We start from the raw sequence: 17,974 nt of genomic DNA, 5'->3' as shown, positions 1-17,974 counted from the left end.
AATTTGCTTGCTAGTCATTAAATACATAGGACCCATTATCTCAAGCAAATTGAATGAATACTGTAGACCAACTCTAATCAAGCACTCTTCGGTCTTGTGAATAATAAGTGAGCAAGATGTGGTCCCAACATCAAAGAATTCAGTTTAGTGGGAGGTCCAGAGGATGAGATGGTTGGATGGCCAATGGACACCAACTCAATGGACATGGGTTTGAGCAAATTCCAGGAGACAGTGAAGGGCACCGAAGCCTGGCATGCTGCAGTCCATGGGGTCACAAAGAGTCGGACGTTACTTAGTCACTGAACAACAATATAGGTAAAAATTACAACACAACCTTGGTGAATAGTGGAGTGGAAGCACATACTTGGTACAGAAAAAGGCATAAAAGATAGAGCTTCTTTTTGGAGGCTTTCTCAAAGCCCCACCTACTAAAAATATGCATTCTTCCCCAAATCTGCCATGGTGTGTGCAATACTGACAGTTGTGGTTGTTCATTTGGAATAATAAATTACTTACAGAAATACCACATACAACATTGGTGTTATTTGGAAAAACATGATTCCTTAACATCTACTATTATATTAGCACAGATTCATTTGTATAAAAAAGGTGGAGCACAAGATATGTGTGTGTTTTGGTGAGATACCTTACATGTCATGGGACATAGTCCATCAAGGACTAGCTCAGATGAGACATATATTCAGAAGTACCCAGAAGGTGGACCAGCAGGGTGAACACATGACCAAAGAGTAACTAGGCCTTGTCCTGACCAGACTTTTATTAAAAACAGGTTATGATTATTTCTTCTAAAACTAGGTCATTAATTAATCAATACGTATTTATTGGACACATTTCTCCCAGTTTGAGTTTTTATAATATAGTCTTTGGAGTCAAATCAAGACCACCCTTTTCTTTCCTAAGACTGATTTAGGACATCATCATGCCATCTTGCCAGCAAGACATCATGCCAACAGGGGAAAAAAACATTAAGTTGAGGTTTCTGATGCTTAGGTAAGCGGTAACTGACCTACCCAGGCAGAATTGCTTTACATTGCTCTTATACCATGTTCATGCCTTCTTGTTCTCTTGTAGACAGGTCACCAGTTCCTTCTCTTGTTATAGACCATCTGGTGTTAGCTGCTCACCCTTAATCTTTCTTTAATCAACTCCACCAGTTTTCCTTCCATCCCTGCCTTAAGCAAATGAGGAAAAAATGAAAGTTTCTAAGACTTTAAAGACTGAAGTTCAAGAGAGGCCAAATAATAACTCAGCATCATTAACTATCAACAAATTTCGGGGCAACAATTGGGCTCTGAATCTGTCTTCAATTCTCGGAGACTCTCACTTCACAAAGTTTAATCAAAGACTATCCCTCCCACACCATGCTCACACTGTATGTATTTCTGAGTGGTAATTACAACTGAACTACTGCTACAATCTACAATGTTTTCTTCTAATTGACAAAAAGTGTAGGGAAATTCTTGAAAGAGAAGTTTATTAATAATGAAAATGGCAAACTCTATACATGAGAAAAAAGACCGTTCATATACATAAAGACTGTTAAATTTTTATTTCTAATTAGCTAGTATTAAGACTAGAGCATGTCAAGCAAACAGTACAGTAACATGAGCTTATCTGATCCATACTTTAAATATAGTGTCATCATAAACAAGATGAAACAGAAAAATCTTTCAGTATCCACACTCCATATTGAACATATATTATGGTATGTACAGTCACTTCATAATCATCACAGTCCACATACATAAATAATTATACCTTATTCTCTGATAGGTTACATTTTTCCTATTTATTCCCTTAACCACTAAAAAAGCAACTAAGTGAAGGAAAAAAGGATAAGGAATCATTTCAACTAGGCTGTAGCTGTAAATTGTGTGTTTTGCTCTGTCTTATTACCCCAAGGGGAGTGATTTAACCTGTGTCTTGTTAAATCAAACAGGTAGTGTAAGGTTTTACAAAATGCATGACTGAAGGAAATTTCTATTTATATTCTTTACATCATCAGTTGCTTTCTGGTACCCTCCCACCTTCTCACCTCCAGCCAGGTTCTTCTGGAGAACACAATGCAACTGATTTGATGATTATGACCGTCACACCATTTTTCTGCATTCATTGCACACTTGGGAATAGAATGAGCTAGGCGGCATGACTCATTGCAGCTGGATTGTAAATTTGAAAGGCTGGCCCCACCCATTCTACTGGGAATTGTTAGAAACATTTTAAGAAAAAAAAATGACCCATATTTTTCTTAGCTAAAATATTTCAACTTAATAAAGGTAAGTTTTCCTCCTAAATCAGCTGTTTCCTCATGGAGCAAATATGTTACCTTGTTTTCCCATTTCAAAATGAAACTTCAATTCACAGGCTGATAGATGTCAAAGTATCCATTATTGAAAACATGGAAATGACACAAAGATGCCCACTGCCTAAAAATTATGAGATGGATGAAGGCAAACTTACCAAAAAAAGAATGCAAATAAATAGATCAGGTACACATTTGAGTCAACATGGCTTTAGAGCCTACAAAGAACATTTGTGCAATTTTCATCTTTTGTCAGAAGTACTAATAAATCAGGGTTGTTCAATTATATTACCATTTACTATGTGATAAAAAAAGTATGAGAAGAGGAGCAGCCAAGCCATGATGACCAGATACTGAAGAAGAGAAAAAACAAAGAGTGGGATTAAAATCAGGTAAAACTTGCACTTGTGTTATTATGTGAAGTAAATGGGACTTTACAGCACATAACTGTGAACAAATACCCTTAAACCACTGCCATGTGGAAATGGAGTCCTACATACCAAATAAATTTCTCATTATCCAGAACCCAAGAATCCTGTATGTATACTCAACTATGAAGGTTACATCTGCAGGACTCCAAAGCACCTTCTGAACCAAAAAAACAAAAACAAAAAACCACGTTGAATTCTTTACCATGCACTCTCTAGTTGTGGTGCACAGGCTCTGGAGCTCACAGGCTCAGTAGTTTATAACACGCGGGCTTAGTTAATCTGTGGCACGTGGGATCTTTCCAACCCAGGGATCAAACCCTCATCCCCTGCACTGCAAGGTGGATTCTTAACCACTGGACCACCAGGGAAGTCCCAAGGGAAAAGTTCTTTTTAAAAGCTCTTTCAAGATAATTTGTCCTGTAAGACCAATAGCTCTTTTAGCCCTTACACTGTGAACAGCAGAGGGTCTTCACCATGGAAACTTCATTCTCCAGTGTTTCTCATTGTGGTTCAATGATGACAAAGGTAAGGCCAAAGTCTTTATTCCTGAACTGGGGAGCTCAGGTCTCACCCTGAGAGTTCAGGAGTTCCTTCTATTAACAGATGTGGAGCAGACATTTGCGCAGAGTCAACAAGAGATTTGCTCTTCAGAAATATGTCAGAATTCTTACTTCACTGATTGGCTTCTGGAAACAACAATCCTCCTTCAGCCCCATTCGTGCTTCTCATAAGTGTTCCATGAGGTGGCCAGTTCTACACCCAAATCATGTCCATCTAGACTCTGCCAGCAAGCAGACATTCATTTAAAATGTTGCTTCCTAGGGTTAACTGGGTTAGGGTTAATAAAAACAAATTTTCTTTTTCATCTACAACAAGCAAATTTAGAATCTTCAACAGAGAAATCTTAGGAAGTTTTACAAATAAAATTAAGCATTAAGTAGTGATAAATGTCATTAATATTTACAATGCTTTAAAGATAAATATCATTTCCCTTTCAAATGAGCACAGTAGAAAATATCCCAGCAGTGGCTTGTACCTATGCTGAACTTTTAGAGAATCTATTATGTGAGTAGGGAATGAAAGAGAATCCCAGGAAACAGGAAATACCAACCTATATAAACACACACTCATAAAACCTGTGACCCATACATACTTTGCAAAATACCTAGACATCTTCAAGGCTTTCAATAGCTTTATTGTGGCATGTACTCATTCCAGCAATTTTGTTTCTGGTGTCTTCATAATGAGTGAAACTGGCAATCATTAAATTGAGAAAAAAAAAATGAACCAAGTATTTTAGCTCATGGTCAATCTATCCCTGCTTAATAGTATCTGGTCATAAAGAAACCAAAATATTAAAGATTATCTTTGACTAACATGAAGATACCTAACATGAAACACACCTGCATCAATAACAGCCTATTTGCATACACAACTCAATATTAGGAGCGATAGGGCACTCTCCGTGCCCCCTCCAAGGCTACCATTCACAAAGTGCTAGGAAATAGAGTAAAGCTTCCATTTTCAGTTAAAATTTATATAAGATGTGACTTTTTCCTATGTATAGAGGAAAAAAAAAGTTATTTTAATTGCAATGGAAGTCCTGCCCTGTTTTATGTAAGCAGGAGTGAATTTAGATACAAGGTATTCATAAAGAAGCAGCCAACCTATACCATAGGAGGGAGTTAAATACTGTTTTTGAAATTAAAACACCAGGAACTAGAGGAGATACAAGGTTTGCACGGGTCATGGTGAGGTAGCAGCAGCAGAGTCAGGGAACCCATCTGTTCTGACTCAGCATACCCATCAATCAGCAAAGTATACTCTCAGTACTGTGGTCTTGACCCAACACCCTCTCCTTCCCTGTCCACTTGATTGAATTCATCTTTAGTCTATGGAGAACCCTCTAAACTTTATACATATGTGTTGGCCGAGACAGCTTTAAAAAACAGGATATTAACATAATTAACAAAATAATGTGGTTTTGATTAACAGGCTCCGGAAACTGAAAACTCTGGTAGAAGCACAAAGTACAGGCCTAACTCTATCCTAAACCAAAAAGGTTGCTTTTTCTTCAACGATTTGATTAAAAAAAGGCTTAATATTTTAGTTAGGTGAATGTCTGACCATAAACTATGTTAAAACTACTTCAAAAGCTTTTCATTTCACCTGAACTAACATGCTGCAAATATTCAGCTATTAAGCTTACTTCGTCTGGTAAGAGTCTCACCTTGTCTTCCTGCTGTGAAACCTGAAGCACAGTTATTAAGAGAGACTCTCAGAGACTCAGAAGCAGATAGCAAATGAATCCCCAATTCCCAGACCCGGCTTCTTCCTTATAGAAAACTTTCCAGAATTCACACAGTTTTGATTCCCTTTAAATATAGCTTACCATCACCTCAAATAGCAAATAGATGGGGAAACAACAGAAACAGTGACAGCCTTTATTTTTTGGGCTCCAAAATCACTGCAGATGGTGATTGCAGCCATGAAATTAAAAGACGCTTGCTTCTTGGAAGAAAAACTATGACCAGCCTAGACAGAATATTAAAAAGCAGAGACATTACTTTGCCTACAAAGGTCTGTCTAGTCAAAGATATGGTTTTTTCAGTAGTCATGTATGGATGTGAGAGTTGGACTATAAACAAAGCTGAGCGCCGAAGAATTGATGCTTTTGAACTGTGGTCTTGGAGAAGAGTCCTGAGAGTCCCTTGGACTGCAAGGAGATCCAACCAGTCCATCCTAAAGGAGATCAGTCCTGAATATTCATTGGAAGGATTGATGCTGAAGCTGAAACTCCAATACTTTGGCCACCTGATGTGAAGAGCTGACTCATTTGAAAAGACCGTGATGCTGGGAAAGATGGAAGGCAGAAGGAGAAGGGAATGACAGAGGATGAGATGGTTGGATGGCTTCACCGACTCAATGGACATGACTTTGAGTAAACTCCAAGAGCTGGTGATGGACAGGGAGGCCTGGCGTGCTGCAGTCCATGGGGTTGCAAAAGAATGTTCAGACACAACTGAGTGACTGAACTGAACTGAACTGAAATACAGCTTTTGGTCTTTGTGGATATAAATACCATCGCATCTCTGGCCAAATTCTAAAATTTTAAACCAGAAAAAAATTTTGAGTCCCGAATTTAATTTTTTAATAGAAAACTCTTCTTTCAATAGAGTTCCAAATCCAGGTTAATTAATATGATGTAATGAGTGATCTCCATCTTCTCTAGGCTTCTAATCAGTTGCAAATATGAGTTTTGATTAAAGCTCTTCCCTGCTATGAAACAAACAAAGAGCAATTAGTTGAAAAAAGCTAAAAGGTACTGAAATGAACTTTTGTTGAAATGTATTGTCAAACTATCTTCCTAAAATTACCAATCCTTTCTTTGCAGGAAAGTTGTCCTGTGCTTTGCTAAGTTAAAAAAAAAAAAATCCAGTCTACAAAGACTATGTAATATTTTTACTGAATCCTAAACCAAGTCCAGTAATATTTTCATGAGCTATTGGTAGATGAAAACTCCAGACTACATGAAAACTGAAAATGTACTGGTCACGTCCCTAACATTTTTTCAATGCTGTCTCCTGACTTTGAACAATCCCCTTAGGGTTATAGTGTCTGTGTGAACATTCTTTTGTTTCACTGGATCTTGTTTAACTCTTCTTTGTTATATGATTTTTTTTCATATATTTTAATGCCAAACAGTTTACCAGAAGAAAGTGAAGCATGTAGTCAATCTGGCTGTCCCTAACTAGGCTCTCCTGGTTCCTCTCTGGATTTCTTAGCCTAGATGAGATACCTTTTTAATTCAGGAAACACAGATGGCTCTGAGGGGCTTATAAAAGGGTCTTAGGAAAGATTAAAAAAAAATCAGTCATCATCTTTCTATTGGATACCACTGAAGTTGTGCCATAGGTCATCTACTGGCTGGAGATACAGAGATTAGCAGATATCCTGGATTAAAAGGTAGAATCCTATTAATATTGCTTTGACAGCACTCAAGCAAGGTTTGCAGTAACTCCCATTGGCCAAGTCAGATGTTCAGAGAGTTTTCTTCTTAAAGGAGTATCTACCATGCATGGGGAACCAGAAAAGCATCTTCCTTAGTTTCCTTTGGTGTCAATCCATCCGTTCCTATCAAAGGAACCATGAGTGAGGGGCTGCCTGTCAAAGAAAGGGGATTTGGAGCAAAGGGGCAGAGGCTCCAACCAGAAGCACATGTGTGGTTGATCCTTTATCAGTTTCTTCTATAAGCAGGCATGAATTGCTCTGGTTTTTTTCTTCTAAAAGCCAGGTGCCATTATCTGGCCTGGGTGAGACCCATCCACAAGGAAGCACCTTTCAAAGGGCAGCTGTAGGACCAAATATCAAAACCAAATAATAATCCCACCCTCTACCCTCAGTTAACATCTATAAATGGTCTCTTTACAAGGGTATTGTATTTTTGTAACCTACGTCTTGTTATGGATCGTAAGATGCAAAGGGAAGACAAAAAAACTATGGACACTTGCCCAAAATGTATGCTGAAAAAAGTAATGGAAAAAGACATATTGAAAAGTAAGGTGAAGTTGAAAGAAGCAAGAGACGCACTTTAATGAGATCTGCCTCATTCAAAGTATACCTAAAAGGATCTACAGAGATAGGAAAGGAAGTATATGTTAAAATATGTGAGCATTTGGTTATTCAAACAGATGACTCTATGCTAATAAGAGAAAATATGACAGAGCGAGGAAGCTCTAGTCCAGAACACAGAGTGTCTTTGTTTTCAATCTTCACTGGCACTTGCTGTCATCTGTGATCCTGAGTAAGACTCTCCATTTCTTTGATGTTTCCTTTCTGCACTCACACAACTTAAATAAGAAACATTCAACTTGTAAAGGCACTAGAAGGAATAACTGCAGAATCAGAGTGGATGTGGATTAACTGTAAAGAACTCAACAACACTGGTTACCAACAAAACCCCTGTCATATGGACAGGAATTATGTATTCACACTCGTGGCCCTACTGTAAGGTGAACTGTTTAGAATCTGGGTGCAGGTACTCTCTTAAATGCTTACATTTGATGTTCTCTGACAAAAGCTGCAAACTCAGGATCCCTGGCATACAGTTCCAAAATTCTCATCCTTTCTTGGATTTCCTTTAAGGGAGGGAGGAAGGAAGGAAGAAGAAGAAGAAAAAAAAAAAAAAAAGCCATACATTACATTAAAAAAAAACTTTAATGGCCTTTTAAAAAAGAGGTCTAATTTTTATAAGAGACTGTAGCTTTCTGGGTGGTACAGGAGAGAGCTACAGAAAACAACAGACTTTTCAAAAAAAGATGGAAGTTGTGGCTACTACATGAACTGCTCTGAATAAATCAGACGTATATTTCTAAGGAGTATGGAGACATTTGCTAACATTTCTAAGGGAGGAGGAAGACATTTGCTAATAACGATACAGGAATCACTGGGTAGGAAATATGATACAACACAGAACTATATCCTGGCTACATATCACACTGACTGGGAGGTATCATGAGGAAAAAAAAACTAATCGTGAAATAATTTCCATTCTTTCTTGAAGCCTAAGTATACACATGAACACACACACACACCCCCCCCAGCAGAGCAACAAGAGAAAAACCAAGTTTCCTACCTCTCTGGAAAGGTCACTGTTCTCATACATTTGTCTGATCTCTTCCCTGCTCAGACCAGCAATCATCTCTCTGTCTGTGGAGCTGTAGAAGGGCCGCTGAGGATAGGGGCCCTCATACTGCTCGAGGTCGGCCTCGTAACTTTCAAATACGGGGTTGTGCTTCACGGCACTTTCTACGGATGAGAGGCCATCACGCTGCCTGCTGGAGCCACAAAAAGAAAAGTATAATTGACTCAGGTTCTTTTCTGGATGCTCAGCTATTCAGGAGACTATTTACCTGGAGCAAAATTCCTGTTGAGGAAGAAAAAGAGACTAATTGGATACAAATGGGAGGGGAGTGACTGTGGAAAAGATCCAGATGAATCTCAAATATTATTTACCAACTTGTTATCACTATAATTTCCTCAACTACTTGATAAGTGCCCTGTGGGGCCAGTTCCTTGTCTCTTTATTTTTTATTTGCCCTAAAGTGCCTGGTACCTAATGAATGTTGATGGGGAACTATGTCTGCTGATAGCATTTTATTAATATTAATGGAAATGTTAAATTTTAAGGAATATTAAATATTAAGCATTTCATTAAAATCAGTGGGAATAGCATCATTATTTCCAGCATAGACAAGTTAAAAATCAGTGTGTAAATACTATTCAGCCATAAAAAGGAACACATTTGAGTCAGTTCTAATGAGGTGGATGAATACAGTGCCTCTTATACAAGAGTGAAGTAAGTCAGAAAGAGAAAAACAAATGTACACTAATGCATATACGTGGACTCTAGAAAGATGGTACCGATGAACCTATCTGTAGAGCAGCAATGAGACACAGACGTTGAGAAGTGATTTAGGGACATGGGTAGGGGACAGGGGAGGAGAGGGTGGTATATATGGAGAGAGTAACATGGAAACACACATTACCACATGTAAAATAACCAATGGGAATTTGCTGTATGACTCAGGGAATTCAAGCTGGGGCTCGGCGACAAACTACAGGAGTGGGATGGCGGGGAGGTGGGAGGATGTTCAAGTGGAGGGAGACATGGGTAGACCTATGGTGATTGATGTTCATGTTTAGTAGAAACCAACACAATACTGTAAAGCAATTATCCTTTGATTAAAAATAAATACATTTTTTTTAAAAATCAGTGTTTAACAACACAAAGAAAGTAATAGAAATAAAAACTCATGGGGGAATGGGCTTCAATTAAATTCAGTTCAGGTCTACAACTATTTACTGAGCACTGATTGTGTGCCTAGGAATTTTCTTAGATGCTGACAATACAAAGAATTTGTTTGAATCTCTCTAGAATAAGATCATGGTCCAATGAAAAGTCAGAACCAATAAAAAATGTAAGAATGATAACAGAATTATGTTCTGGGTGCTATAGGAAACTAGGAGCAGTGCCTCCTCAGCCAAGCCAGAGGGTGAGTGGAGGTAACCTAGACCGGAAGCAGACCTGGAAGCATAGAAGCAAAGTACAGCCAATGACTGTGATCATATTACACCAAAAGGTCCCTGGATCGCTAGTCTAGCAAGTAGAATAGGTTCTATCTCCTCTATTAATGAATCTATACTTAACTAAAATGAGAATCAGATTCTATTTCTTGTCAGATTCTTCAGATCAGATCAGTCGCTCAGTCGTGTCAGACTCTTTGCGACCCCATGAATCGCAGCACGCCAGGCCTCCCTGTCCATCACCAACTCTCGGAGTTCACTCAGACTCACGTCCATCGAGTCAGTGATGCCATCCAGCCATCTAATCCTCTGTCATCCCCTTCTCCTCCTGCCCTCAATCCCTCCCAGCATCAGAGTCTTTTCCTATGAGTCAACTCTTCGCATGAGGTGGCCAAAGTACTGGAGTTTCAGCTTTAGCATCATTCCTTTCAAAGGAATCCCAGGGCTGATCTCCTTCAGAATGGACTGGTTGGACCTCCTTGCAGTCCAAGGGACTCTCAAGAGTCTTCTCCAACACCACAGTTCAAAAGCATCAATTCTTTGGCGCTCAGCCTTCTTCACAGCCCAACTCTCACATCCATACATGACCACAGGAAAAACCATAGCCTTGACTAGACGAACCTTTGTTGGCAAAGTAATGTCTCTGCTTTTGAATATGCTATCTAGGTTGGTCATAACTTTTCTTCCAAGGAGTAAGTGTCTTTTAATTTCATGGCTGAAGTCACCATCTGTAGTGATTTTGGAGCCCAGAAAAATAAAGTCTGACACTGTTTCCACTGTTTCCCCATCTATTTCCCATGAAGTGGTGGGACCGGATGCCATGATCTTCGTTTTCTGAATGTTGAGCTTTAAGCCAACTTTTTCACTCTCCACTTTCACTTTCATCAAGAGGCTTTTGAGTTCCTCTTCACTTTCTGCCATAAGGGTTGTGTCATCTGCATATCTGAGGTTATTGATATTTCTCCCGGCAATCTTGATTCCAGTTTGTGTTTCTTCCAGTCCAGCGTTTCTCATGATGTACTCTGCACCTAGATGTAAAGTCTGCCTAATTACCACTGGAGTGAGCCAAAGGGGAACAAACTAACAGATCTGGTCCTTACACGGGCCTCACCTTATCTCCATCACCCTTCCAACCCCTCCTGCACCACGCAACAGGCAGTCTGGCCCCACTCAAGGATGCCATTCTTCCGTTGTGCAGTGAGATTCATGCATGCCTCTCTGTTTGTTCCTTCAACTGGCTAGAAAGTTTTCCATCTACCTCCTGCAGCGAACATCTACTCTTCTGTCCAGTCAAATATCATAACCATCATTAAAGCATCTAAGCTGCCCTCCCCTAGGGAAAACAAATTACTCATCTAGGCATTCTAGCAGGTTGTTCAAACTGTTGCTTATGTTTGTTTCCAGACTGACACCCTCTGAGGACAGGGACCATGTCTCTTCTGAACTTTATAGCCCTCTCCCCTCCATTCAGACCCCTTCCAGTACTCAGGACACATAAAGTACAAAATGAATGAATAAAAGGAATATTTTATTCCATCAGAGAGCAACTGTTGTTATTTACCTGGAGGGTCTCTCTCTTTCCCTCCTAACATATTGAGCTTGAAGAGCCTTGATGATGAAGAAGACAACAGCAGAAGAAATGAGGACAAGTCCAATCATGGAGGCAATGGTGACGCCAATCACCAAGGGCTCAGACACAAACTCTTCGCAGTGCTCACCACGATACCACCAGTTCTCACCCACCCGGCACCTGAAACAAGAAGTGACCAAGCCCCAAATGAAATCACTCTGTTGAAAGTAACAACAGCAGAACCTTCAGTGGGACTGAGCACAGGTAGAGAGAGAAATGCTGACCACAGGAATCTTCAACAAAGAGGTGAGTAAGATTAAAGGCTGTGCATAATGCCTGGCACAGACTCAAGAGGTCCCCAGTGACTACTTGTAAAGACTGATAAAAGAATAACTAGACTTATAGAAAGTAGTCTAGTCAACTCTGTTGTTTATGGATAATGAAAAACAGGCCCGTTTTCAATAAAGGAAAAAATTGGAGTTAGATCACACAATTTGTCAACAACAGCTGGTCTAGAACCCAGGTCCCCAGACTCCTCACATCCTTCCACCACACTGCAGAGATCCTCCAAACTACAAGGCCACACACTATGTAAAAGCATCCTCAATTCCCAGAGCAGCAATCACTGCTCTATAAAATCAGATTTATTTTTTTGAAAATCAAGAGACTATTTTTCCTCTTAGTTTTATAGCCAAACTTTACATACAGAAAATCTGAATCATTTCCGCCTATTTCTTCTGCTTTTGACATTGATGCCAACACTTTCCCCTTTTGAAATTCACAGACTGTCCTCTTACTGAGGTCCCTCCCTGCTTGTTCTCAGCATCCTCTCCTTCACACCTTGTGACTTTGGTTGGATGTGGTAGGGAGGATGGTTGGTTCTGCTCTGTTTAAGTAGAGTGACCAGGGAAGTCTGCCTGAATCTGCTCATCTGTCTGGTATATTTTCTTTGACCCTACTTTAAAAAATAGAAATTAGATACTTAAACTATCACAACTTTAAATACTTGCTATTCTTTATTTTGGAATACTCATTTTGACCAAAAGCAGCCCAAAGCTGTTAAAAACATAATTCAAATAGAACAATAAAACTCCTCTGTTTCAGATACAGTACAAAGTGTTGATTATATATCAAAACACAATTTGAGCAGCAATCGCCTTGTTATCACCACTAAAAACCATTACACAAAGATCTCTAACTATTCTAAGTACTCTCCAGAAGACACTAGGCAATGTTTTTCTTACAGCTTTGTAGAACATAAGATAAAATAACCCATTGAACTGGGTATAATTCAGGCCTAATAACTGATTCAGTCTTCACATGTGAACTAGATGGCACCCATCTGGTAGCTCAGTTGGGAAAAAACCTGCCTGCAGTGCAGAAGACCTGGGTTCGATCCCTGGATCAGGAAGAAGAAGGAAATGGCAACCCACTCCAGTATTCTTGCCTGGAAGAACAAGAATCCCATGAAGAGAGAAGCCTGGAGGGCTACAGTCCATGGGGTCACAGGAATCGGACACGACTTAGCAGCTAAACCACCGCCACATCTATTACCTAGATATAACTTCTCTAATAAAAATTGTTGTGATCATCCTAACATCATAGGCACAGATCTCTTTCTTCAGAGGAAGTATCTCTAACCTTGTGAAGCCAAAATCTCTCCCTACGACATACCTACAAATGGCCCCATGTCCAGGCATGATGTCACACTTCCCATCATTCAAGCAGAAGTTGGGCTGTAGGTCACAGAGACTCTGACAGGGCAGATCTTCCACACTCAGGTACCCAGGGTAGCATCTGCACTCTGCCTCTCCACTCCAGGGATTGACCAAACACTCAGAAAATTCATTGCATGCTTGAAACTTGCAAGGGTTGGCTTGATCACCTAAAATACCAAACAAACCAAAGAATGGTATAAGGAAAGGCAAAACATAGGAATTGGGGTATAAGAAGCCCCTCCAATAAGGGTCTCCCATTCAAAGTACCATGGGACAATCCCCTTCCTGAATCACTGAAATATATCACCACCCACACCACAAAAAGTTTCCGATTCGCCCTTGACTGATGATAGCTTTTGTCAAATTTCTTTGAAATGCAGAGCCAAATTATAGGATCCAGTGACCTGGGCGAGCCTTGACCTGTTTTATATAAGAAGGATGTAGAAGATTTAAAATCTATGTATTATAGGTCTAAATTAAACAGTTTTCACGTACCATTCATTTCCACCAAGCCTATCCTGCTGTCGTGGTCCTCTACTCCGCACATCAGGCTGCATACCCTACTCCTACCCTCACCTCACTGAGAACATGGCATGGAGAGACAGAGTAAAGAGAAGAACTGGTGGAAGCCTCAGGGATGAGTACAGCCACAAAAGAGCAGTCTAAGAACATTTGAGATTTGTGAAAGTTAATATCATGAAAACATATCAGCCCCACACCACCTCAACAGTATTTTGGCTTTAGTAATTCCAATTTCAATTCATGGGATGAGAGAAAGTAACATTTAAAAAAATTATTTAGGACAAAAACCAGTCAAAAATGATATAAAAACTGACCATAGATGGGCCTTCCATCCTATCATGGTAAAACTGCATGTTCTTCAGTGGTGAATGGCAATCTCTGAATTACAAAAAGGCAAATGGTAAAGAAGATACCACAAATAGAAGAAATTACTGGAAATGACCCATGAACTCATCTATATGAAAAAGCATAAGGTTTAGCTAGAAGATGAAGGGAAGGTTGAAAAACAAAAAGCATAGTCTCTCAGTTTCCAGGTAAATTAATGTTGCTTTGAGAATCAATAACTTCCTTGCTGCTGTGAAAATTCAAGACCTTTTGCATGAATCTGTGACCTTGGAATATGTAGATTCTCTGCAGCTAATCTTTCTTGGCCTTATGTAGGAATGAGAGGGGAGGTATTGGGTAGAATACTGTCCCCTAAAATTCATGCCCACCTAGAACCTCGGAATATGAGTTTGCTTGGAAATAGGGTCTTTACAAATGCAATCAAGTTAAGATGAGGTCATACTGGATTAGGTTACCCAAAGTCCAATACCTGGTGTCCTTATAAAAAGAGAGAAATCTGGACACAAGGACACAAACACACAGGAAAGAAGGCCATATAAAGACAGAAGTAGAGACCAGAGTGATGCATCTACAAGTCAAGGAATATCAAGGATTGCTGGCAAACACCAGAAGCTAGGAAGAGGCAAGATAGGCTTCTTTCTCAGAACTTTCAGAGGGGACATGGCTCTACCAACATCTTGATTTGCATTTCTAGCCTCGATAACTATGACAGAATAAAGTTCTGCTGTTAGAAGCCACCCAATTTGTAATCTTCTGTTACAGAAGTCCTAGGAAACTAATACAGAGGACCAAAAATAAAATGCTCATAGAACAAGAAGAGTATACAAATGTGCTAACAGATGGCAGTTTCCACAAGGGAACTACACAGCAGGATTCCACTGTGTATTTCCTAAGTCTTCACATCCTGGTCCTCATATTCACTTTGTGGCTTTGTAATCAGAAAATAATCTAATCCTGGCCTAGGCTGAAATCTGTCCCTGTGAGGGACAGAAGTGTATCTAGGGGGTGGTAAGGATAGTACTGAACATTTCATGCAGGGATGGGAACAATAAAAAACAGAAATGGTAAGGACCTAACAGAAGCAGAAGAGATTAAGAAGAGGTAGCAAGAATACACAGGAGAACTATACCAAAAAGGTCTTAACCAGATAACCACAATGGTGTGGTCACTCATCTAGAGTCGGACACACTGGAGTGTGAAGTCAAGTGAGCCTTAGGAAGCATTACTACAAAGCTAGTGGAGATGATGTAATTCCAGCTGAGCTTGAGCTATTTCAAATCCTAAAGGATGATGCTATTAAAGTAATGCACTCAATATGCCATCAAATTTGGAAAACTCAGCAGCAGTCACAGGACTGGAAAAGGTCCTTTTTCACTTCAATCCCAAAGAAGGGCAATGTCAAACAATGTTCAAACTACTATACAACTGCTCTCATTTCACAGGCTAGCAATGTTATGCTCAAAATCCTTCAAGCTAGGATTCAGCAGTACATGAAATGAGAACTTCCAGATGTTCAAGCTGGGTTTAGAAAAGGCAGAGGAACCAGAGATCAAATTACCAACATTTGTTGGATCATGCAGAAAGCAAAGGAGTGTCAGAAAAACATCTACTTCTGCTTCATTGATTATGCTAAAGCTTTTGACATTGTGGATCAGAACAAACTGGAAAATTTTTAAAGAAACAGGAGTACTAGACAACCTTACCTGTCTCCTGAGAAACCTGTATAACCTATATGCAGGTCAAGAAGCAACAGTTAGAACTGGACATGGAACAACAGACTGACTCAAAATTGGGAAAGGAGTACAACAAGGCTGTATATTGTTACCCTGTTTATTTAATTTATACGTAGAGCAATCACATGAAATGCCAGGCTGGATGAATCACAAGTTGGAATCAAGTTTGCCGGGAGAAATACCAACAACCTTAGATAAGCAGATAATACCACTAATGGCAGAAAGTGAAGAGGAACTGAAGAGTCTCTTGATGAGGGTGAAAGATGAGAGTGAAAAAGCTGTCCTAAAACTCAACATTAAAAAACTAAGATCATGGGATCTGATCCCATCACCTCATGGCAAATAGAAGCGGAAAAGTGGAAGCAGTGATAGATTTTATTTTCTTGGGCTCCAAAATCACTGCAGATGGTGACTATGACCATGAAATTAAAAGACACTTGCTCCATGAAAGGAAAGCTATGACAGACCTCGAGAGCATAATAAAAAGCAGACATCACTTAGCCAACAAAGGTCCATATAGTCAAAGCTATGGTTTGTCCAGTTTTCATGTATGAATGTGAGGGTTGGACCATAAAGAAGGCTGAGCACCAAAGAACTGATGCTTTTGAATTGTAATACTGGTGGAGACTCTTGAGAGCCCTTTGGACTACATGATCAAACCAATCAATCCTAAAGAAAATCAACCCTAAATATTCACTGGAAGGACTGTTGCTGAAGCTCCAATACTTTGGCCACCTGATGTGAAGACTGGACTCACTGGAAAAGACCCTGATCCTAGGAAAGACTGAAGGCTAAAGGAGAAGGGGGTGGCAAAGGATGAGATGGTTAGATATCATCACCAATTCAATGGACATGAATTTGAGCAGACTCTGAGAGATAGTGGAGGACAGAGGAGCCTGATGTCCTACAGTCCATGGGGCCCAAAGAGTTGGACTCGACTTAGCAACTGAACAACAACAAAGGATGTTATTGCACAGTCCCCCCTTGTTGATGGAAGTTCAAGAATTTCTGAGATATTATATGTGAAAATAAATTAAGCAAGAGACAAGTCAATCTTATCTTTAGCCAATGTTGAGATAAAATAATATTTTAATCTGAAACGTTTTAGCTAAAAATGTATGTGTTAATAGGGAAAATTCTATTTAAAATTTCTAAAACTCTGTGACCACTCTGTGGGTGTAGGTGAGTACCTAGGGAAAGGAAAAATAGAATCCATAAGGGGAAAAAGATAAATGTTTCCCCCTTTTATTTCCAATCAAGGAGAGAGACTGAGACCAATATTTAAATCATGCAAATAAGAGATTGGCATTTTAAAGTCTCTTTCTAGTCTTTTGTGCAGATAAAAGGTAGATTTTCAGAATGGATAGCTCTCCATTTGGAAGAATATATAATGACTTTATGGGAAAACAGAGGGAGACTTGGAGCTATGCTTGAGATAGGAGACAGCGATCTAAACTGTAGAATGAATTACATTCTGGTTTTCCAGGGACAGGCGAAGAGAAGGATTGATGGGTCCCAGAAAATGGGAGTAGAGGAAATATGAAGAAGGTCTGATAAAATAACCAGAGGTGCCAGAGTAATGTAGCAGTTGACTCTGTCCTGGAGGAAAAATTGGCTGTTAAAAGACAACTTTGAAAGGGTGGCTGAAAAATTTTGGGATATTTATACCTAACGGTAATATTTTTTTAACCCATTTTCTGTACTATGACAAAAACTCCTCTATCACCCTCATATCATCAGTAAATATCTGATGGAATCAACTTCCCTGTGTTGAGGGTATTTTGGGAAAATAAAATATGGGACTGTGATCTGTGTTGGATTAACATAAAGAACAACCACAAGGGTCAAGACAAATGGTGAGATTGGAAATTCAATAGAAGAAAGTCAAAGCTGGAGAAAATTAAGAGATAGTTAGGAGGAGCCAAGATGGCGGAGGAGTAGGACGGGGAGAACACTTTCTCCCCCACAAATTCATCAAAAGAGCATTTAAACGTCGAGTAAATTCCACAAAACAACTTCTGAATGCCGGCAGAGGACATCAGGCACCCAGAAAAGCAACCCAACTCTTCGAAAGGAGAGAGAAGAAATACAGCTCCACCCACCAGAACACCGACACAAGCTTCCCTAACCAGGAAACCTTGACAAGCCACCTGTACAAACCCACACACAGTGAGGAAACGCCACAATAAAGAGAACTCCACAAACGGCCAGAATACAGAAAGGACACCCCAAACTCAGCAATTTAA

At 39.6% G+C, this 17,974-nt stretch overlaps 1 protein-coding gene across 6 annotated transcripts in view; it reads right to left on the bottom strand.

Moving 5' to 3' along the window:
- Positions 1–1,547: 1,547 nt before the first annotated feature.
- The window catches only part of IMPG2 (interphotoreceptor matrix proteoglycan 2), an 86,858-nt gene continuing 70,431 nt past the window's right edge, over positions 1,548–17,974 (bottom strand). For 2 of the 6 annotated variants that reach the window (XM_086408898.1, XM_086408909.1), the window contains 5 exons: positions 13,085–13,295; positions 11,402–11,590; positions 8,390–8,591; positions 7,813–7,892; positions 1,548–6,033 (listed from right to left, as the gene is read on the bottom strand). In XM_086408898.1, coding sequence (XP_086265024.1) covers positions 6,018–6,033; positions 7,813–7,892; positions 8,390–8,591; positions 11,402–11,590; positions 13,085–13,295 — 698 coding nt within the window. In that variant the 3' untranslated portion in view covers positions 1,548–6,017. Of the gene's footprint in view, positions 6,034–7,700; positions 7,893–8,389; positions 8,592–9,964; positions 10,869–11,401; positions 11,591–13,084; positions 13,296–17,974 lie in introns of those variants that run through there. The other 4 variants (XM_086408868.1, XM_086408879.1, XR_015166636.1 and 1 more) reach the window with 4 other exon arrangements.

The sequence above is a fragment of the Bos grunniens genome, chromosome 1 (genome assembly GCF_055505025.1).
Source record: "Bos grunniens cultivar Pamir isolate PY7600 chromosome 1, Bosgru_T2T1.0, whole genome shotgun sequence".
NCBI lineage: Eukaryota > Metazoa > Chordata > Mammalia > Artiodactyla > Bovidae > Bos > Bos grunniens.
This window is presented reverse-complemented; position numbering and strand designations above follow the sequence as displayed.